General features: G+C 56.6%; 1 protein-coding gene across 3 annotated transcripts in view; it reads right to left on the reverse strand.

The window, feature by feature from the left end:
- Positions 1–244: 244 nt before the first annotated feature.
- Positions 245–22,551, reverse strand: part of PPFIA1 (protein tyrosine phosphatase, receptor type, f polypeptide (PTPRF), interacting protein (liprin), alpha 1) — a 103,432-nt gene continuing 81,125 nt past the window's right edge. The window contains exons 16-29 of one of the 3 annotated variants that reach the window (XM_006893224.1): positions 22,285–22,314; positions 19,052–19,203; positions 17,828–18,000; positions 15,441–15,534; positions 13,893–13,974; positions 13,604–13,804; positions 11,637–11,699; positions 11,188–11,214; positions 6,838–7,013; positions 6,647–6,744; positions 4,290–4,465; positions 3,686–3,754; positions 2,706–2,871; positions 957–1,015 (exon numbers count right to left, since the gene is read on the reverse strand). In XM_006893224.1, the coding sequence (XP_006893286.1) occupies positions 957–1,015; positions 2,706–2,871; positions 3,686–3,754; positions 4,290–4,465; positions 6,647–6,744; positions 6,838–7,013; positions 11,188–11,214; positions 11,637–11,699; positions 13,604–13,804; positions 13,893–13,974; positions 15,441–15,534; positions 17,828–18,000; positions 19,052–19,203; positions 22,285–22,314 (1,566 nt within the window). Of the gene's footprint in view, positions 271–956; positions 1,016–2,705; positions 2,872–3,685; positions 3,755–4,289; positions 4,466–6,646; positions 6,745–6,837; positions 7,014–11,187; positions 11,215–11,636; positions 11,700–13,603; positions 13,805–13,892; positions 13,975–15,440; positions 15,535–17,827; positions 18,001–19,051; positions 19,204–22,284; positions 22,315–22,551 lie in introns of those variants that run through there. The other 2 variants (XM_006893226.1, XM_006893225.1) reach the window with 2 other exon arrangements.

Genomic DNA, 22,551 nt, shown 5'->3' on the forward strand with positions numbered 1-22,551 from the left:
ACATGAGTTGATCTGAAAGGATATTTATAGCCTGGATATACAAGTAAGTAGCTATATAAATGAAGAACCGTAAGTTTACATAAATATAAGAAACATTAAATTCTAAAATATTTTCTCTATGGTATTTGTGAATTTGTCACTAATTAAAAACTCTGTAATAAAATATTTTAGGGTCCATATGACAAGTATTAACAGATGAGCAATGCACTGTCTGCAGGGCCGGGGTCTTCACTGGGAGCCGTCATTATCTATAGAAGTAGTGTGGGTACACTGGGGAGAGAGAAAAATGGACTTCAGATGGGTGCGGGCCCATGGACCCCCACTTCATGGTCACCACCCCCGCCCCCGCCCCGTGCCCTGGTCCTAGAAAGAACACCCAGAGACTTCCTCGACTGACGTCCTGGATCTGAAAGCCACCAACTGCGAGAGGGTGAGACTGAGAAGGCAGCGGGGCGGTCCAGCTCTGCCCGCGGCTCAGGACACAGCCCGGAGGAGCGTCGGGCCCACCTGCCACCTGGTGCCTAATGACAGTGCAGTTCTGTGTGAAAACGAATCGCTCGAAATGGAGAAGGTGTTCGTGGCAGACAACGGTAGGGCCTCGTGGACTCATAAGCCCTGGTAAGCCAGTGCCACCACCGGGGACAGCGGACAACCTGGTCAGAGCAGAAAGCGCCTGGCCGTGGTCTTAGGATTCCCTGCTCTCGGCCGTGCTCCCCACTCCCCTCACCGCCCGCAAACACAGCGAGAAGGAAGGGGTGCACAGACGCGCAAGAGGAGCCAGCGCGTCCAGGGTCAAGGAAAAAGCAGAACACGGCCACACAAAGCTCTTTGAACGAGGAGACACAGATCCTCGCACCACCTGTGGAGGGCTGGGTGCCCGTGAGCACCCCGACAGGAGCAGAGGGCCGGTCACCAGGCCATGCCCACTGGGCACAGGCCACGCCCCTACTCACCCATCAACAGGAGTAGGTCCGCACTGTGGCCGAGTCCAGCCTCTGCGTCCCCGGCACCTCGCCTGTCTCGACATCGCGGGGGCAAGCGGAGCACAACGTGCAGTTAGTCTCACACAGCGGCCACACACGCAGACATCCCCCACCCTGAAGGGCCACCTGAGGGCTCTGGGTCACACTTTTGGGGGGCAAGGTCCAGCCTTGCCCCTCGGGGTGCCTGGGAGGTAGGTCTGTGATGGCAGAGGCAAAGGTCATCCAGGGGCAGGATGTGTCTGCACAGGTCATAGCCACTCGAGATCCTCACACTAGAGATCACGCCCCAGCTTCTTACGGAGCCCCCACAGCGGGGCGGCCAGCGGGAGGGGACAGGGCCTTGTCCAGGGGACTGAGGCTGGAACTCAGCCTCCCCCGCAGCTTTGGGTTCCAGGAACACAGTGCGTGTTCCACGGGGGAACACCGCAAGCCAGAAGAGTAAGTCCTCCACACTAGAGGGGCAGTCCCTGCCAACGCCTGTCCCTCATGCAGACCAGATGGACACTCCCTGGCCGCGCAGCTCTAGACCCAGGAGAAATGGGAGACAGAGGGGTGTGCCGTGGTCAAAGAGACCTCGTTGTGCCATTACTTATACAGCCTGGGGTGGCCACTTGGGGAGGTCTGCGCCTGGGCTGTTCTGACTTGGGTGGACATCCCTGTTCACATCAGATACTCCCAACGCCCTTGTTCCAGGCTTCTCTCTCTCTTAGCCACACTCCAGGCTGCTGTCACTACCTCACAGGGGCCGAGAGGGACGCGACTGAGCTCTTCCAGAGATTAGACAGGATGCTGCTGAGGAGGCTAAGGTGGAAAATTCTAGAAGGAAAATCCTAAACTTTGGGGGTCACTGAGTTTCTGTCCCCCAAGCAGCTGAGAAACCATTTGCACTGCCACAGGGACACTGTCCTGCACATGTCCGGGAACACGGGTCCTCTGGTCCCTGCGGAGGAGTCAGAGCAAGTCTCCTACACCAATGGCGGGCGTGGGCACCTGGATGGGAACCTGCCAGTCCCCAGTGAGCACGACAGCCTGTCCCTCAGGACTTGGACAGAACACCGCCAGGCCGATTTGCGACCCGGGCACGCTGGGTCACGTGCTGTCACCTGTACACGCACGCCCCTGCCCACCTGTGGGAAGACAGGTGGTTGTGGCTGCGTCTTGAGGGAGTCCAGGCAGTTGCTCCAGGTCAGGTCACAGCTGAGGCCCGACCCTGGCTCTAGAAGCTGAGCGCCCTCGAGTGAGTGGGACGGAGCTGGTGCTTCACAGGACGACCTGCGGTCTCGTCCCCCATCCCTCACCTCCCAAGGCAGGCATGAGCCAGACAGAGCAGGGGGCTGTGACTCTAAGGCCACCTGGCCACGCCCCCAGCGGGGACCGCGTTCCCCCAGGAGTGAAGCCAGCAGACCCCGACGACGACTTGGAGGGCCAGCTTCCTCGGGCTCCAGCCACCCGCGTACCCACAGCATGGGTGCCAGCGTCACTGACAGCACAGGACAGCGTGCCCGGCCAGCTGGGAGAACGGGGATGCCTGAGCCAACCACACGAGAACGAAAGCAAAACCAGACTTTCATAAACAAACGTTCAGGTTAATCGTGAACCATTCCAACCTGGCCATGCAACAGCAGCCCGAAGCCCTGTGACGTGGACAAGCCACTTGTGACCACGGCCGAGAACGTCCCCCGCACTGGCAGCTGCACCGGGCTGACGTCCCCGGCGACTTACCGTCCAGCTGCACCTTCTTTGGCTGCATGGAGGGTGACGACGTGGAAGCCGTGACCCGGAAGTTGGCAGGCAGCGTCTCTGCTGACCCAGCCGCTAGGCCTCGCACATCCTTCGGTCTGAACTTCTTCCTCCAGGAGGGGGCTCGCCGGAAGGTTTTGTCATCATCCTGGTGGGTGAAGGTGGGCGAGAAGGTGTAGGTGAAGGGGATGGTACACAGGGCCGTGTTTAGACGAGGCGTCATTTCTGTGCAGTGATTCGGTACCGGTCACCATTCACACACAGCCCTCGATGTAACAGTACCCCTCCCACTACCCTCCCCGTGTCCCCTTTTTCCATCGTCCCCCTTTCTATCCTTTCCTGCCTTTTGAGCTGTGTCCCTGGGCAGATGAGCTGAGTGTGGACGGCTCCTTTGTGCTTTTGCTGGTGTTTAAGGACTTCCTGACACACAGACAACTGTTGGTCCCGACTGGGACCTCTGAGAAGGGAAGGAGGGGTGGGCCCTCCACTGCACACAGATGGCCTGGGACCCCCGGCCCCTCCGGGCGGGCAGCACACTTCACTCCCCACCCTGAGGAAATGGCCTGCCTGTGGTGAAATACTTCATAATCATCTTGGAAAAGTCATTTTCACATAGTTTTTCGGCTTATGCTGTGAGCAGCGTTTCCTAGAGCTGTCAGCCTCTGCCCTGACAACCGGCAGAGGGGGCCGAGTTAGCGAGGACAGAGCTGAGCCTGGCTTCAAGGACAGGGAGTGGTTCTTAGAAGCTTCTGGAACATTCCCACGCCTTAGGACACTTTCATGGGTTGTGAAAAACTCAAGTGCCCAAAATTCCACCTTCTTCCTGAAAAGGATTACTTTCGTAACCAGTCACTGTAAAGCGATGTGCACGTTTCGCAAGCATGTCCAGGCGGGCTCCTGCGTGTGAGGCACAGTCCTGGACGCACTGACCGCGGCCTCAGAGTATCTCCATGCACACTCACCTCGTCGAACCTCCTGTCGGTGCCCATGACCAAAAGGTTGTTGAACTCTCTCTCCAAGACCGCCCGAGCCTGGAATTGGAACAAAGCAATCAGAAAACCCCCAGATCTCACCTCAGTTTGATGTGAAGGACATTAGCTATCATTATTATGACTCTTCACACCCAGACTTTACACATATACACAAACACCCAGCTCTGAGAGTGTGGGGGGACCCTGGCAGCAGGATGAGGTGTGGGCTGCTGACCAAGCATTTCTAGGAATTCTGATACAACAGGAACAAAAGCCCTTTCCTGTGAGGACGAAGCAGGACATCTCTGCGAGTGTGTGGACTTAGATGAGATGCTCCTCGTTTGATCCATTTACAAGAACTGCATGTTTGTACACAGGACAGGAAAAGAGGCAGACCAAAGAGAGACACACCAGGTGCTGGGACCCTGACGTAAGGCAGGGCAGATGAACCGGGGGACTGTGGCCATCTGAAGGCTCTATCTGTCCTCCCGCGGGTGTGAGGGGCTCTGGGTTACAGGGGGGACTGCGGCCGTCTGGCAGGACCTGTCACATTCCTCCCGTGGGTGTGAGGGGCTCTTGAGGGGCTCGGGGTTACCTGCGTGTTCTGCGTAGGGATCTGCAGCAGCAGCGCCAGCGCATTGAAGTCGAAGGTCTCGTCTAAAGCCACAAGCGCGCCATGCACGCCGCTCTCGATGAGATTGTTCGCATACTCCTTAAGGCCGATGGCCAGGATCCAGCGGATCACCCGATCATTGCTCCAGACAAGGACATCTGTGGAGGAATTGGTGAGGGTAAGCGCCTTCATCCTGCACACGCCCTGCTGTGGCCCCGGCACCCCAGACCCCAAATGGACACAGCCTTCTCCAGAGGACACACGGCACAGGGACAGGACTTTGTCCTCCATGCGGTGCGGACTCCTCCGTCAGACCTGCCCCTTCAAGGGTACTCGAGCAGCACGAAGGTGGACTCTACTGTGGGGCGTACTTCCAGAGGACGGGGCACGAGGGTGAGCTTTCTGCCTCCACCTCTGCTGTCGGGGAGCGGGCACCACGCCTGGGCACAGCATCTTGTGCCACGCCCCATAGCCTGTCCTTTGCAGTCCTGGAGGTGGGATGTATGCTGACCCCTTACAAAAATGAGGCTGGAAGACATTTAAAAAAAAAAGTAAAAAATAAGCTTTATTCGGGGTGGTGTCCGGCTCAGAACCTCTGGGACTGCTTCTTGGTGTCCGCGGCCTTGGTGACCTTGAGCACATTGACGCGCACGGTCTTGCTCAGTGGCCGGCACTCGCCCGCGGTGACAATGTCGCTGATCTGGACGTCTCTGAAGCAGGGAGACAGGTGCACAGACGTGTTCTTGTGACGCTTCTCAAAGCGATTGTACTTGCGGATGCAGGGGAGGTAATGTCGGCAGATGACGACGGTCCTCTGCGTCTTCACCTTCGTCACCACCCCAGACAGGATTCGCCTCGGATGGAGACGTTACCAGTGAAAGGGCACTTCCTGTCAATGTAGGTGCCCTCGATGGCCTCCTTGGGCGTCTTGAAGCCCAGACCGATGTCCTTGTAATAACGCGGGAGCTTCTCCTGGCCGGTTTCCCCCAACAGCACTCTCTTTCTGTTCTGGAAGACGGTCGGCTGCTTCCGGTAGGCGTGCTCCGTCTGGACGTCCCCCATCTTTCCGGCCGCTTGGAAAAAGCTGGAAGACATTCTTCAGCGCTTCAGAAACAGGAGGGTTACCTGATCTCACACCAATTAGTAAGTTCCCAAATTTGCCTTATTAGAAATATAAAAACAGCTGCTTTGTAAAAATATATCCAAATGATCAGCGATCCCAGCCATGACAAGGTCTGTGTACTGTGAACAGATCCCAAGCACACAGGAACAGGTGAGGCAGGCATACATAGCACCTCTCCAACGTCCTTTTCTGGACAAATGCATGTACAGACATATACACAAATTCAACAACTACGGACTTGGGATTTTTCTAACAACTCATTAACATACTTCTGAGTAATTTACCCTTTTAAAAAAGAGGAAGTGAAAAAGAAGACTTAATAAAGCAGGCTGGCGCAGTGGCCATGAGCGAGACTGGACCCAGCGTCTGCTATGGGGAGGGTGGGGAGTGGACACAGGCAGCAAGCACTCAGAACCATCCCTCGGACAGGGCTGGTCAGCACTCATTTCTTCACGAGTGGAAGCGAGAGCCACGGCTGCACTGTCCACACAGCTGAGACGAGGGGGACAGGAACGAAACAGCAGGAGTGTGAGAGCAGAGCCTGCCGCAGCCCACTGGCATCGAGCGGCGCTGCCGTCAGTAACTCCCCTTAGTCCTCAACCGTCCGCTGGGGGAACGTGGAGGAGAGGCTCCCCACGAGGGACCCTGCAGCCGCAGCCTGGTCTTCTGAGTGCTCTCCCCTCCCCCTGCTCTGATTTCTTCCTCCAGTCCTCCAACAGGACCGGCCTGAGGCTCTGCCTGTCCCTCTCATGACCCTGGGGCCCTCCTGTGCACCCACATAACCAAGAGGTGAGCTGCAGGGCCACTCGCCTGCCCACTCTGTCAGTGTCTCAGCGTGTCAACAGAGGGGGACTGACAAGAAAGGAGAAGCTGACACTTCTGAAGTCAAAGGGACAGGCTCACCCAAGAGTCAGCCGGGGGTGATTCTCATGAGCAGAGCCCAGGTGAGCCCCTTCCATGCGGTCCCCACAGGCCGACGGCTGCCTCTCCCCTGCGCACCTCCGACGGGGTGGACACAGGAGGACACAGAACTGCCTGACATGGGGGACAGGCCCACAGGGCTCATTGAGGGATCAGCCCCTTCCATGCGGTCCCCACAGGCCGACGGCTGCCTCTCCCCTGCGCACCTCCGACGGGGTGGACACAGGAGGACACAGAACTGCCTGACATGGGGGGCAGGCCCGCAGTGGATCTGGTTGAAGGAGAGGATACTGGCCTTTTACTTCGTTCTGGCTTTCTTCCCTCTTTCTTTCCAGCTCTTTCCGGTCGTAATTTAACTTTCGCAGACACATGATTCCACACTGGAAACTGTTTCTGTAAAAACAAAAGCAAACGGGATGATCTCGAGAAGGCGGCGGCTGTGCCCCCGGTGACGCGGACCAGGAAGCAGAGCGCGCATGGGCTGACCTGTGGAAGCTGTCCACCATCTTGAGCTGCCCCCGGAGGTCCTTCTTGGTCAGGTGGTCCAGCATCCTGGCGTCCACAAGGCACTCCATGAAGTAGCTGCGGTACTGCGGCAGGCCCAGGCTGGGCAGCCACTCGTTGCCGATCCACTCGTGGTTCATGTCCCCGTAGGCGAGCGTCTGCTCGTGAGGAAGGAGCAGGAGGATGAGGGCTGCGCCCGCGGAGGTGACCACACAAGAGCAACCACCGCGGAGCTGGGTGTGCAACCACACACGGGGGGGCTAAACAACAACAGGGCTCTTTCTATTTCAAACCATCTGATTGGACAGTTGACACCTATTTAAAAGTCAGCAAAATTTATACAGAAGAAATGACACCATTAAAAGTCTGTGATTCATTTGTGTTTTAAAATGTAAATAATTGCATTTACTAAACCACAAGACTAAAAGTGACCACAAGTTTCCTTCCTGGAGCAATTTTACTTCGTAATAACCAGAAAGGACCACCACGGCTCATGAACAAGTTTGAAGGGTCACCCCACCTTCTGCTCATCCAAAAACACCCCAGGCTCATTTTCAAAGGACATACTTTCACCCGAAATGCTCTAAACAAAACAATTTCACAATCAGGGGAAAAGTAAATAAAAAGTTTAAAAACAGACAAGCAGAACAACTGAGCACAGAAAGGGGAAGCAGCCTGGCCCACAGTTAGAAGTAGGAGCCTGCCTCTCAGCAACAGGCTCAACAAGCAGCTCGCAGCAACACACGCCAAGGAGGAGACGGAGACAGACAGACGGACCTTCACATGCCACGAAGCTCGGGTGAGAAGACGGACTCCTCTGGGAACACACACAGCACTCTCCGACACAGACACGGCGCAGCTTATTTAAGGAGACGAGCAAGCGGCCCAAGAGAGTAACATTCAGAACCAGCCACCAAAAGCGATGTGGGAACTTCTCAAGCGTTTGGGAATGAAGGCGTTTGTGAGTGAGCCATGTGCCAAAGAAGCAATCACATGGAAATTGGAAAATGCTGTGAACTGAAGGAAAGTGGAAGTACATGGGCTGCTCCTCCAACAATGCTCCGAGTGAAACATGTAACACTGAATGCTTACGGAATGAGCTCATCAATGACCTACGATTCTATCTCAAAAACAGGAGAGAAAAAAAGAGTACAGAAAGTCTAAAGCAAGTAGAAGAAAGAAAATAAGAGAGAAGTTGGTAAGACACAAAAAAGATTTAGAAAATAAAGCAATGACAGGAAAACCTGAGGCCTGTTAAGTACAGCACAGCCTGGGTGGTCAGGAGAAAAGGTAAATCACTCAGGGGAAAGGAGGACACGCTTCTGAGATACGTAAAGAAATCAGCATGCGCTTGGCTCGATGCTGAGAACATACTCTCTGTCCCGTCATCACAACGGAAATCTGTAGTTACCAGTCCAAACAGCTCAAAAGAAAAGTAAACCCTCAACCCCCCATGGCTTTGCTAGAGATTTTAGACATGTAAGAAAAAAAATTTATCTGTTCTATGCAAACCACACCAAAGAACTGAAGAAGAACCTTTGCTTTAATGTCACTGGACCAGTACTAACTGATGTCAAACTAGACAGAAATTTTAAGAAAATAAAATCACAGACACATATCCCTTCAAGGACAGAAATACAATGGAAGAGAATGGTCTCCGGCTGAGGAGGGACATCCACTCAGGGCCTCCTGCAAGCATCACCCTCCACGGTGGGCGATCAGGCGAGAAAAGGATGTGTGTCCCCACCACTCCGGTCAGCATTCCCTAGAGGCTCTGGACAGATCAGAGGGCAATGGGGGGGGGGGGGGAACAGGCTCATAAATTTGAAAAGGAATTGAACGGCCTTTACTTGCAGAAGACAAGATTCTCTATATAGGAAAGGAATCTACCAAATGGCTCTCAGAACTAGGTAGTGAATTCTCAGGCTGCACAGTAAACAGACAAAAAGAGCAGTGTTTCTCAACACTGGCCGTGAACATGAACTCGCGGTGCTGTGGGTTTGGCCCTCCACGGCTGGCAAGAAGGTCAGCCCTCGGCAGGAGAATGGTGTGCTCTGCAAAGCTGACCGCCTTGGGACCCCTCCTGGGCCCTCCGTCCTGCAGGGGGGAACTGGGTAAACTATCACGGGTTTGGTCAAGAACAACGGGAATTTGAAAAACAAGAGCATCACCAAACAGGCAAACTTTAAGAAGAAATTTTAACAAAATATGGACGAGGTCTGCACACTGAAACACACACACACACAGAGGGAGAGGGGGAGAGAGACACACAGACACACAGACACGTGAGAGCAGAAGGTGCCTAGCACTCTACAGCTATGGCTTCTGATCTAATTATTATTTGCTCCTTTCACACTGGAAAGAATGACCCAAATTCCAACAAGAATGGTGGAATTCTAACAAAACAGAATGTCCCATCATTTCCCTAAACTTTGGGCATGGAAACCACAGCCCCTCGCAGGGAGGCGCCTGGACAGCCCCTGCAGCCACGTGCTTTGTCCACTATGTCTAACCTCCCTGAGAGGTGGGCGTGGCCATGCGGCAATGCTTTCTTGCTGGCTGATAACGTGTTCTAAAATGGGCACAAAAAGCAAAGAAACGGTCTTGCTATTATCACACCTTCCTATTTTTGAAGTCGTTGACAGCGTGAGCTTCTGGAAGTATCTGGCTCAGTCTGGGGACGTCACTGCTCTTCTGCGCTGCCAGAGCAGCCTTCTGCAAAGGGCATGGGTGAGTCCTGAGCTAGGAGAGGTGCCCACTGGAACATGAGGGTGCCCGGTCCGGGCTGTGACTGTGCACAGCGTGAGCCCCGCAGGGTTACGCCGCCCTGCCGGCCCGTGCGACCAGCAGCAGCACAGCTTGGACACACCGTCAGCGGCCAGGACACGCTGTGATGTCTCGGTCTTCAGCTCATGATTCGGGGACCCTGAGCTTCTATCTCGGGGTCTCCCTGCACATTGCTGGGCCTCTGTGCAGCAGCCCCCCCGTGGCTGGGAGACCAGCAGACTGCATGTCCCTCTCAAGTCTGGGCAGGGCAGCAGGAGGGCTGACGGCCACTCTCTGGCCCACCAACTTCCTATTTCCTCAGGCCAGCATCGGTCCCTACACTCTCGCAAGCATGACGTCCTTCTCCAAGGTCTGGTCGGTCCCTCTTGGTCACGTGCCCACAGTATATGAGACAGGGCTTCAGAATCCTCGTCTGCAGGGAGCCGTTTGGTTTCACGCTCTCCAGGACAGATCTGTCTCTTCTCCTGGACGTCCATGGTGTGTTCAATACTCTTCTCCAGCTCCACAACTCAAAGACATCAACTCTCCTTCTGTTCTCTTTAGTCACTGTCCAGCTCTCTGATAGATAGCGAGTAACTGCAAAGTCCATGGCCTGGAACAGGTGGTAAGCTGGACACTCGGACCTTCCCAGGCAAGTGCTTCTCGGTGTGAAGTAGCGGAAATTAGCAAACGTCCCTGTGCCAGTCGCCCTGGCCCTCGTCAGTGTCACTGAGTCTGCGGCTCACAGCACGTGAGACACAAAGTCATCACGGGATGGCCGCATCGACCTACTCCTTCAGTGAGGAGCCCTGGCGAAGGCCACTGGCCACAAACTGCACGGCTGGCCGCTCTGGAGGAGAACGAGGGGGCACCCCACTTCCATGGGGGTGACAGCTGCAGAAGCCTAAGGCAGTCCTGGCTTGTCCCACCAGGGCTGGGGGTAACCCAGACAGACAGAAACAGAAGGTTCAATGAACAACCCGTAACCAGGAAAAAACCTAAAGCTTTTCGGATGTGACGGCTCACTGAAGATGCTGACCACCTGCTATCAGTGAGGGCACTTAGAGACCCGCCAGCTGGCAGCCCACCCACCTGCGCACCGGCACCACCTCCCAAGCCAGCGGGACACGCAGGGTGCCCGAGAGCTTCCTGTGAGTGAAGCCAGGGGAGCAGGGAAAGCAAGTGTGCCCTACACGGGAAGAGCTTCGGTGTCAGAGATTCTGCCAGGAAGGAACTCTGAATCGGCACATACTTAGGACAGCCCTTGGTAATACGCCCAGTGCTGGCACAGAGAGGGTCACCACGCCAGCTTCTGTGCCCAGAGAGACAGCTGCCCTTCAGCAGCCCTGGGAAGGAAATCCCACCACTCAGCGGGGCCCCCACCACCCGCGGAGCAGGAGGTCCCATCTGCCTCCATACAGGGAACGTTCAAAATTGTCCATGAGACGTGCTCTTTAACATTGTGCCTTCAATTCATTAACAACATTCTAGAAACGTCAACAAAGTGGACACTACAGCTCTTTTGCTGCTGTACAGTAAGGGAAAGATTTAGAGGAAGTCTCCAACCTGCGCCCAGCTTCCCTCCTCATCCTCCTGAGGGTACGTGGTTAGGATGCAAAAGAACAGAGCTATTAGTATCAGTCAGTGGCAGGACGGAGCGGTTTCACTCTGCAGCGAGACGCAGCTTAAATGAGCATGAACAGGTTAAACCCCCCCAAGCTTCATGCACAGTTCATGCCAACCAACGTCCCCACTTCTCATGCAGGAGCAGACTTCCATGCCAAGCCCCCCCAGAGCGGGCAGGGTCCAGGTCTCTCCCATGGGAGACAGAGTTACGACTAAGTCGAATCTACAGACCCATTTTATGTTCCCAGAAAAATCTAGACCACCACCAAGTGTGGAAAAACCTGGAGAAAATACTTATCCACACCAGTGTAACACGGGTAACACTCGTCCCAGCCAGGGCCCAGCCACGCACAGGGTCACCAAGGGCACGCGGCGGCACCGTGACTAACCGTTTGTGGTGTGGCCGTAAGAGTTTCCATCTCCTCGTGCGTTAACCAGACATTTCCTGTGCTCTAAGGTGACCCAGGTGTGCCCATCCCATCCAGGGCAAGGAAGCAGTGACAAAGAGGAAAGATGGCAGACAGGTAAACACCAGGTGCGTGCAGGAGCAGGTCGGGCAGAGCTCCCTCTTCTCAAGCTTCTCATCCAGGTGTCCAGCCCCCCATCACGTGCTCAGCCACACACCGGAGCCTCTCAGAGACCCACAGGGAGACACGAGCCTGCCCCCGGGCGTGGACCCCAGGAGGGAAAGGTATGTGACCTCCTTGAAATCCTAAGATAATTCTCAAGTAACAATGAATTCAGTATGACTAAGCTAGCCTTCCTCAGTGTTAACAAGAAGCTGGGCGAGACCCCGGTTCTGGAAGATGGGAGGACACTCCCGGTAGGTCTGCCAGACAGGAGTGCTTCAGGCTGCGTGTGCAGCCAAGAGGTCGAGCGGGTCAACGAGCGTGCGCTTGCCGGCGTCGACCTGGACTCAGCAACCCTGCAGGACCTCTGCTTTTGAGGAGTGGCCAGTGAACACCAACCTCCGAGCCCTTCACCAGCAGCGGAGTGCTTTAAACTCTACGCCACCAGAGCTTCGCACACATTAACGTGATGGCATGTCACCAGTAAAGCTGGCCTTCCACTCGCTCTTCCGGCCACAGGCCGCCGGTGCCATGCACACCCTGTCTGCTGTCTATTCACCTCCTTCACGGACCTGGTGAGGGAGAGGCTGGGAGCCCCAGCTGCAGCCCGTGCCTCTGGGGAACAGCAGGTAGGGCGATGGGCTGTGCTCCGGTCCCGTGGCCAGGTCCTCTCACTGAGCCCCTCTAACGAGTGGAGAGCCCCTGCAATGGGTGGGTGCTATGGCGAGCTCCCGGTTCTGAGGACGTCTACAGCCTGGGGGGCCCACAGTGTGTTTTCTCGCCAGGGCAGACGGAGAGCTAGAGTAGAAGGCACAGGCACACGAGGCCAGACCTGACCTGCGCACTCCCCAGTTTTTCAGAGTGGTCTGTAACTGCCTGGACTAGGAAGGCTCTGGGGCAGCCTGTGTGGGGAGACCAACCACCCACATGTTCGCTGTATGCAGGGCAAACCAGCGAGCGCCCTCCAACACGCTTGGGGTCACAATGGGGGTTCTGCATTCTCTCTGTTTCCTTGCATCCCGTATTTCCATGGGCATCCTGAGATTCCCCAGTGCTCTGTTCTGAGGGCAGACCATGGCCTCTTCCTGATGTGCAAGCTGCCCTTAAACAGACCCGTCTGAGGTGCCTGGTTCCCACACGAGCAGAGAAAACCCTAGCCCTCCAGTGCTCCTTATCTGGCTACACTGCATGGAGGCTCTCCCACCCGAGTAAGGAAGCCGCCTGGCGGTCGTCACTCACTCTCAAACCCACTCTCAGGAAGGTTGAAGTGGCCAAGACCAGCCCATGGGCCAGGCGGGAGGTGCTGCCCTGGGGAGGGGCGCTCAGGGGCCCTGGGAGGGGCTGCGTCTTTCCACGGGTGCGAGCTGCCCTGGGGGAACCGGCACAGCCGTTATCCTCACAGAGCGGTGATACTGGCTCCCGATTCCCTGGCCACGCGCTCACCTACGGACTGAAAGGTGAGTGGTTCGAATACACCCAGAGGTGCTTCAAGACAGACTAGGTCATCGGCTTCCCAAGCCCCAGCTGTGAGGAGCCCACGGAGCATGTGCACGTGACGTCACTCTGCTGGGGGCTGCCAACGGCCCCGTGAGCACTGTGCAGACAGAGGCAGCGAGGTTCAGTGCTCCCCTTCCCGCGCCTTCTTCACGGCAGTCCCCGAGTCAGCTCCAGTAAATAAACTCGGACGTCGGTGACGGTCACGCACCCAGTCCCCTGACCCTCAGTCCTTCTGCAAGTTCACGGGGAGTACACACGGGGAGCAGAGAAGATCACCCCCAAACACCTACCGTCCTAGAGGTGGGCGGGGCCGACGGGCTGGTCAGTGACATGATCTCCTGGATGGCTAGCCTCAGCTTCAGCCTGTGCAGGGGGTTGCTGATGCCGATTTCACGCTGGATCTCAGTGTCCGACAAAGCCGACATGATGGCCCCACTCTTCACGTTTGCCCGGCACGCAGCCACATACCAGGCTGGCATCCCCACCCAGAGCTGCAGACAGAGAGGGAAGGGTAAGGCCAACAGGTCACGCTGTCCGAGAAGTGGCCGCCCACCTCTCAGGACACAGACAGGGCCCTACCTCCAGCCACACGACGACAGTGGGCCCGTCCCACTGGGCGAAGGGCAGGCCCTGCCTCCGGGCCTCCTCCAGCAGCTCATGCCTGCAGAGAGGGGGATATCGTGAATACAGCACAAATGAAGCCCGTTCCCTACAGACTCCCAGCCACGTCTCCTGCAGAGAGGACGACAGCCATGGCTCAGCGACAGACGTGCGCCTACGCTGACCAGCGCGCTGACTCCCCAGCCATCTCCGGCATCATCAATACTATCAACAGCACTCCCCAATGCTCGACCTGCACCCACACCCACAGCCCTGGACTCCTCTTGACACCCCGACACCCCTGTCTGCAGAAGCATCTCCTCTCCATTCATAACCAGGGGAGGAGCCTCTGCAGCCACGCGCTGGACAGACACGCAGACAGAGGGTGCTCGTGGCCCAAGGCAGAGGACCGCTTGCTAGTAACGCAAGGAAGGTCCCAACGCCTGGGCAGGCTGCCCGTGCACTCGAGGGGCGCAGGAGCCTAACGTGGGGAGCTGCACAACAGCCATGGAGGAGCAGAGGGTGAGGCCTGTGAACTGCGCTGTCAGACGGAGGGGCAGACCCAGCTGGGAGAACGGTGCAGCCAGCGTGCTCCGAAGGGGCAAGGGTGGAGGGGCCTCTCACATACTGTGGGGATGGGATCAGGAAAGGCTACTCCCGAAAAAGGGCATCATTCTCGGAAAAACAAAACCAGCAAAGGAGAGGAGTGTCAGTGAGATGGACTGACAGAGTGCGTGCGAGCGCACCCCCCCAGGCAGAGAGCAGCCCTGGTGAGCGTGAGCTTGTGCGTGAGCACACATTCACACCCCCCTCCCCGCAGAGTGCAGCCCTGGTGAGCGTGAGCTTGTGCGTGAGCACACATTCACACCCCCCTCCCCGCAGAGTGCAGCCCTGGTGAGCGTGAGCTTGTCAACGCACAGACGCACACACACACGCACACACACGGTGATGCCCTGTCAGGCAGAAGACCCACTGACCACAACACCCTGCACAGCAACCATCCGAAGCACCCACCCCAGTGTGCACGACATCAGAATGGGGACAACACAGCGACCACCCAGCTGAGGTGAGGTCAGGTAATCTGGTCATCTCAGCGCTGGCGAGCTAACTCCAACTCAGGAAACAGTCCCCCCTGCCCGTCCCCTCCTTCCAGGGGACACAACAGCCCTAGCAGGTCTCCCAGGCTTCAACAGAACAAATGGCCACACCCTGCTTCCTCAGAGTGGCTGGTGGGTTTGAACCACTGACCTTTCAGTTAGCAGTCTACTGCATAGCCTACGAGTTGTACGGCTTGTAAGGACTGTGAAGGATTCTGCAAATCCTGTGGGACCGTGACCCAGGGCAGCCCTACTGTTAGGCCATCAGGCACTTTCCTTGAGCAGTGTCACCAAGTGGCCAATCCCCAGGGCACAGGGATGACATAAAAGGTGTCCACGCACTGTGATGAGTGACGCTTGCTGACGTTCATCAGCTAAAACCAGGGCATGAGAAGACGCAGCAGGCACACAGAGGGAAGAAAAAGCTTACTTCTTTTGTAGTTTACGGTTCTTCTCCGCCTGTCCTCCCAACTTGCTAAGTCCCAGGGCGTCTGGAGAGGCATTTTCTGTCTCTGAGAGGCCAGCTGTGAGGAAGGACAGTCCCCAAAGCAAGAGTTAGTCAATCTGGCAGTACTGTGATAAAATAGGAGTGAAGCGGGGAGGTGTCCCTGGGCAGCACAATTAAGCGTTGGCTAATATCAAAGGCTGGAGGTCTGAGTCCTCCCAAGGCACATGAGATCTTGGTCAAACATTCTTCCAAGTGGAATAGCACTGGTCTGTGCATTGCTGTACAGAGGTAACTCGTGGTTGCTGTGAGGCTGAACACGGTGACACCGATGTGTCAAAAGTGATAATGGTCACCCATGGTGGACAGTGTTTGGTGGAGTTCCCTGATTAAAACAAGCTTGGAAGCAGGAGTGGCATCCACTTCTGAAATGGCTTGCCTCCAGAAACCCTATGAACCTGGGAGAAACGACACAAGTTATACAAGTGTTCAGGTCTTTTGTTTATGGGATCACTTTGAGTCGTCTACAACTCGACAGCATTTAACAATAACAACAACAACGAGGTATATCAGGAGAAAGTGCACCATAATCGACTTTCTAAAAATCAGCCACTGAAAATATTATGAAACTACAATAACAAGTAGTTGCTGAGGCTGCTTCTGTGAGCAAACATCTTGCGGGCGTGGGTCCTCGGTAAGGAGGTTTGGACGGTGGCTCCGCAGGCCATCCTGGTTAATTCGGAGCTTCTGTTCTACCTGACTTGACTGACAGTGCGGCGGGTCTCGAAGGCTTGCGAATGGTCACCGGAGGCGCAGGAGGAGCAGAGAGGAAAGGGAAGTGTGGGGATGCTTCCACCAATGGCGGCCGCCGCTGCCGTGACAGCAGAGGGGCTGGGCGGTCCCTGGTGAGTGCCACGGAACATTCTGATCCAAGAGTGTACAGCAGAGCCCTCATCAAAAGGGGGAACACAGAAGAGAAACTCTAGTCACGGAAGCTGGATGAAGTCCTGAACCTATCGTCTTGAGACAGTCTTTAACACGTTGCTGCAAATGACGGCAAAAAAAACACGTGTTTCTAATCACGGTCGTCGATTTAAGTGTGCGGCAATGTGTTAAAACATCAACCAACGTCATCTCTACGTCTTCTTAAACGAGAGATCTGCTGGGAGCACCATGCGCTGGTCAAGAGCCACTCAGATGGGATCCAAGAGGCAGCAGCACGTGAAAAGACGAGGCAGGAGCCCTGCGGACAGCGAGCTCATGTGCTCGAGGGAGGGACAAGCAGAGAGCACGGTGAGCGTGGCTGCAAAGCCCCAAGGAGGCCGTGCGTGTCGCTGAGAGTGCCGTCAGGAACCCCCGAGCTGGGGATGGCTGACGACGTAAATTCTCAACACCAACAAAATAAGATTTAACGAGAAGAACAAATCCCTACCAAGCACAGCTCACAGCTTTACACACGTCATTCCCCGACAATGAAACAGACACGCAAAGTACGCTGCTCTTGGCCCGGGAGGCAGTTCCAGTCTAGGGAGACAACCCAGCACTGAGCAGAACTGTCGCGGGTCTCCAAAGCTGTAGTCTTTATGGGGCCACATGAGACAGACACAACTGGAATACCCCTTATAAGAAAATGGTAGGAAGTCGTCTGAAGTATTCTCGACGTGCCCTCAACTGTCCCTAGTTCAGGAAAGGTGACCTGGTAAAGCAGTTGTGCTGAGGGGTCCTAGAGTCCTATCTGGCTTAGAGCGAACCCTCCAGAGGCATTTCGGTGGCAGAAAATCAGAGAAGAAGACGGTGCACTCTTCTCCCGAGGGGCAGCTGGTAAATTTGAACCGCCGGCCTGGGCTGACAGCCTAACTCCTTACCACCGGGTCAGGGTCAGCAGGAAAGGAGGGAGATTCTCCAGGACATGCACTGACTGTGAGGACGGCGTGACGGGCACAGTTCTGAGCTGCTGGCCGTGGGCTGCTCACAGCCGCAGACCCGTAGGACACCAAGTGTCAGAGCAGCACAGCTGCTGGGGCCAAACGGCAGGAGTCTGGTTAGCAACTAAGCGCTTAACCATCATGCTACCACCGCCCTGGAATTTACAGCCTCATCAACTAGATGGCCACTGCGAACTGACTGTTATGGAAACAACTTGTGTGTCTTCTGCACGTTGCTAGATGCAGCTGAACAGCCCACTCAGAGGCTGTGCGTCTCTAGACAGGCGGAGGCACTTAGAGCGAACGACGTCACCTGAGCGTCTCCTGCTGACCACTGACTGCGGAGAGCCGACCCAGGGGTGCGGACGTGTGTGTGCCCGTGTGCGCGGGGGGCTGTGCACAGGTGCATGCAGGATCCTGTGGGGAGCGCACGGAAGCCCAACCCACCTTGCCCCAGGCCTTCTCTGGCGGTCTGGCCGGGCCGGCCCTTCTCCTTCTTCCCAAACAAGCGGCCGATGGAGGACTTGATCCCCTTCTTCTTGGGGGCTTTGTGGAGCGAGTCCTGGCTGCTGTTGCTGCTGCTGGGGTTGCTCACGTGCCCGTCCTGGGAGCCTGTGGAGCTTTGAGAAAGGAGAATTTTTTGCTTTTAATAATTTGCACACTAGCAACACAGCACTTTAAGGACGTGAACGTCAGGCCTCAGTGAGTTCTACTCTGGCGCCTGACCCCAGAACAGCAGCTCTGACTTGCACACATGACCTCTCCATGCCACAGGTGACACGTGATGGCAGCGTACAGAACACCGGACAGCGGGGACTGCTCCCAGGAAGGGACGTGCTCCGTGGGCTCTGCTTGGACAAAGCACCCCTGCCCACCACGTGCACCCTGACCCTGGCAGTGGGTGAGGCTGGGAACCCTTCAGCAGCAGCTCTGCGAGCTGCCCCCCCCCCCCCCCCCCGTAAAGGGGCGCAGCGTGGCTCCTGGCTCGCACGTGCCCCCACTGTGCACTGCCTGGTTCTCTAGAAAAGCTTGCAAGCGGCAGCTCACAAAGGTGTCACTAACAGAACAGCCTGCTGGTCTCTCAGGGGAAGCCCAGGGCCGAGGGGGCCCGCACTCCAGGAGCTCATAGGACAAGCAGCCCAGAGGGGCACTGACCATGCCTGACAGAAAAGTCCAGAACTCAGGGCCGACGGACCACAAATGTCTAATTTGCTTGGCCAGCTCTCCATCAAGAACAGAACATTTCTCACACGGGCCAGTCTGTAAGACGGAGGAAATGACATTTTTCTAGATTTGCTGTTAGTGGCACTTGCGAGAGCGGGAAGCTGACAGCTGGCCCTGCTTTTCTGGGTCTCACAGGTCTCCTCGCTCCCCGACAGCCTTAGTCCGGTCCTACTGCTCTCGACTAGCGGCGAGTACCTGCATGGAGGACCCCCGACAGGTACCTGTCTCATGCAAGTTCACCTACATCACTCAGCCGTGCCCCTCCACTCCAGCTCTCCCCGCGGGGACAAGCACGTGGCTGGGCCTCACTGAGGCCTGAGCAGGCGGCCCCGGCCACAGCCATGCCCACGCACCTACAGTAACTAGTGGGACAGGAGAAAAGCACGTGTGTGAGACTGAAGGCCACGCCCAGGCCGCCCTGGCCGGGTGTCGGGGTGCGGCGCTTACTTCCGTACGTCCCTGATGTCCTCGTGGCTGACTGTGTACAAGGCGCCTTTGTGCAGCCTGTCCAGCCGCAGGGACCGAGGGGAGGAGGGCGGGGATGTTTCACATTTTATCGTTGTCTTGTCGTCTCGTACCTCTTCTCTGGAAGCAGGCAGCTGAGGGGTGGAGAGCATAAAATGAGTCAGCGGTGGACGGTGAAAAGCCACCCGGGACCGCATCTGGGCACCTGTAAGAGCCACACTGCCCAGTGCCGGAGGCCCTCTTCAGCTGACACTGTGTGGAGGTCAATCCCTCGTGTGGGACAGACGCGTCTCCTCTCCTGCCTGTGCCCAGGCCGGTCCATACCTGAAGACTCGGCCACGTGCTTTGGGCAGCACCCTCTCAGCTGCTGAGGACCAAGAAGTGACCTCTGTGGCACACGAAGCAACCCCGCTGGGGCCTTGCGCCAGTGACCTGAGGGGGGGGCAGGACGGCCCCCCGGCTTTCCCGGGTCTGTAACCCTCACAGAGGAAGAATGCCTCTTCTCGCAGAGAGCTGTGGGTTTAAACTTTCAACCCTTCGGTTCACTTCTTTAAAAGGAAGGGCTCTTTGCGTGGAAAGCAAAGCTCAAACCCCTCACTGTGACCCAGGCGGCGCCACCTGCTAGCTCCCGCGCCACTGGTTCTCCGAGCTGAGTCACACAGGAGGAGTCGGGCCCCCTTTCTCTTTGTTAGCAGGGGAACTATACTTGTTGCTGTTGCTGTACTGTCCAATCAGAACTGACCCACAGCTGACCCTCCGGCGGGTTTCCAGAGGCAGTTCACTGCACAGGAGACTGCCCATCCTTCTCCCACGGAGCAGCAGGTGGATTCGAACAGTGTGCCTTTGGGACTGCAGCACAGTTTCTAACCACCAGGCCACCAGAGATCCCTAACTCTTGACACTTGAGGGGGCAAAAACCTCTGGACAAAATTGTCCCCATCCTTCTGTCCAAGAAAAGGAGAGCCTGGGCTGGCACCTTGTTCCTTCTGAGAGATGTGGACCGCCGCTGGCTTCTACGGCAGCAGGTGGGAGGCAGAGCGGGCACACCCCGGCCTGGCACACAGGCATCTGGAGGGTGGGCTCTACGTGGAGGCTGCGAGCGGATGCCTGGACGGGAAGCTGTGAGCGGCAGTCAGCCACCGCTCACCAGTGTGAGGAAACCCACCCGCCCCGGTCACTAACACGAGCTCTCTGCCAGGGCCCAGCTCTTCCTCTCTGCACAGGAATGTGGGTTTGCATGAGGGCAGAGGCGAGAAGAAGGTAAGCTGGGTGCGGTGACAGGTAAGTGTCATCAGCTCCCCTGTGGGGCTGACTTGTAACTTTGCACTCTGGGAGTATAACCCTGTGTCCTCTGTCATAACAGATTCCACATTCTCAGATTCAACCAACCAAGGACAGAAAGTATTTAAGGAGAAAAAAAGCCATGTAGTGGTCAAAGCAGTCCCTCCAAGGCCAGAGGGGACGTAGCGTCTGTGTGCAGGCTAAGAGGTGTACAGCAGGTGGGAGGGGGCGCTACTGGGTCCAGGTGCGTCCTCTAAGGAGAGGTCACCTCGAGAAGGCTGGGAGCAGGCGGGAGGTCACTAGAGGTGATGAGAGTAGCCAGGAGGGCAGAGGATGAAGCTTGAGCGTCAGCTGAGAGGTGGTGGACGCATCCTAGGGTTTCAATGGCATGGAGTGGGGTGTCCTGTAGCCAATCCCCATCGGCTGAGGGATGCCTTGTCTGGCGTGCACTGGGATAAGCACTGAACGTGAGCTGCATCTGTCTGTCCCTGACCTGGGATTTCACAGGGCTGAGCCGACACTGTCTGACGTCACAGCTCCCAGACCTCCACTGAGAGGCAGTGAGGACGGAGCAGGTGGTGCTGGGGCCTGTGGGAGACTCCTCACTGATTGCTGGGAAAACTCTGCTGTTTTCTAATTTAAGACAACAAAAGGCTAAAATGGCTAGTGATTTACAGGAAACTGGGATAGGTAAGAATAAAAATTCCAGTCTCCAAAATCATTCATGTGAAGAAAAGTAGGGGCAGGTGGGGAGGGCAGCATCTAGGCCGAGCTGACCATTAACCCCATGCAGCGTAAGTAGCAGCTGGACAGGCACCGCCCTGTCCCCATGGCAGCATGGGCAGTGCGCCCCCTGCACCCCTCTGGAAGGTGTACCCCCACTGCCCACACCAGCAGGCTTCTGTCCATTCTGACAGGAAGTGTCTGAAGGCAGCGCCTGGAGGGAACGTCAGTGACATGCAGGAGGAGCGCAGGGGCAGGCCTGTCTAAGGGAGGCTGCGGCACGTGACACTGTGCACACCCCAGGCCTGACACCCACGACGGCCCCAGAGCAAGGCCGTGACCATCCACGCTGGGAGAGCAGACCCTGTGCCTCAGCGTGGCTCCTTCCTGCTGTGAGAGGCTCTTGCTTTACAGAAACAGCAAAGCCAACCTGGACGTTCACACTGGGCCAGCTGCGTGAGCGGCCAGGTTTACGCCAAGTCTCAGCCCCATGAGGAAGTACTACTGTCCCCACCTCAACTGGACAGGACAGACCAGGGCTCAAAAGGGCTGGGTGATCTCACACTCACAAACTCACCAGGGAGGACTGTCGGCCTGACCCCCCACTGCACTGCCCGGGGCCGGGCCACTGCCCAGCGACATGCACAGACCAGCTGCCCTGAGGACTGTGGCCATCTGAGAGGCCTGAGCAGGCCGGGCGGAGGTGGCCTTGGATGCAGTCACTGCAGCACTGCACCTGCTCCAAGAACAGGGATGCCTGGGAGTATGGGCTCGCCCCCCTATCGGGCAGTGGGGTCCACACGCTCAGTCGCTACAAGTTCCCTCACTGCAGTGGGCTTCACAGCGGGGGTATCTGTGGGTGGAGGAAGGAGGCAAGGCAGCGTGCGGCCCTCAGCACTGGGCCCGGCTGGCAGCCAGGGCCGGACAGCTGTGAGCTGGGATATCACTGTCATGAAATCTGGGCTCTTCGCGCTTCAAGACGGCCTCTGCTACAAGTGTGCAACAGGGAAGGCAGAGAACGGGAGAAAGGCACGGGGGTAAGTCTGTGCCAGGTGGGCTCTGACAACCAATGACGTGCCAGATGAGCTCAAACACTGTCGCTGAAACCACAACGACTCAGTTCCACAAGGGCCCGCGTCCGACTCAGAGCCGGGGAGGGCACGCTCCCGTACCTCCAGGTCCCAAAGCTTAGAGTAGCATTGAAAAGTTACCTTTCTACGATGCTTCCTGAGATCGCTAGGCTGACAGATGCGTGCAAAGAAACAGAGAGAAACCAGAGTTACTGTGGGCTCTGACGTCAAAGCGGGAAGGTCAGCATTACAATGAGGACGGTGGGACCGCCGAGCGAGGTGACTGCGGGCTGTGGCCGGAGAAGGGCACTGCCCTCGAGGACTCAACACTGCGCTCAGGTCGGTTAGAGCAACACCAAGTTATTACCTACCGAGATATGTTCTTGTTCTATTAGACACAGTTTATTA

Source organism: Elephantulus edwardii, unplaced genomic scaffold (assembly GCF_000299155.1).
Source record: "Elephantulus edwardii isolate Elephantulus edwardi_28Jun2011 unplaced genomic scaffold, EleEdw1.0 scaffold00126, whole genome shotgun sequence".
Taxonomy (NCBI): domain Eukaryota; kingdom Metazoa; phylum Chordata; class Mammalia; order Macroscelidea; family Macroscelididae; genus Elephantulus; species Elephantulus edwardii.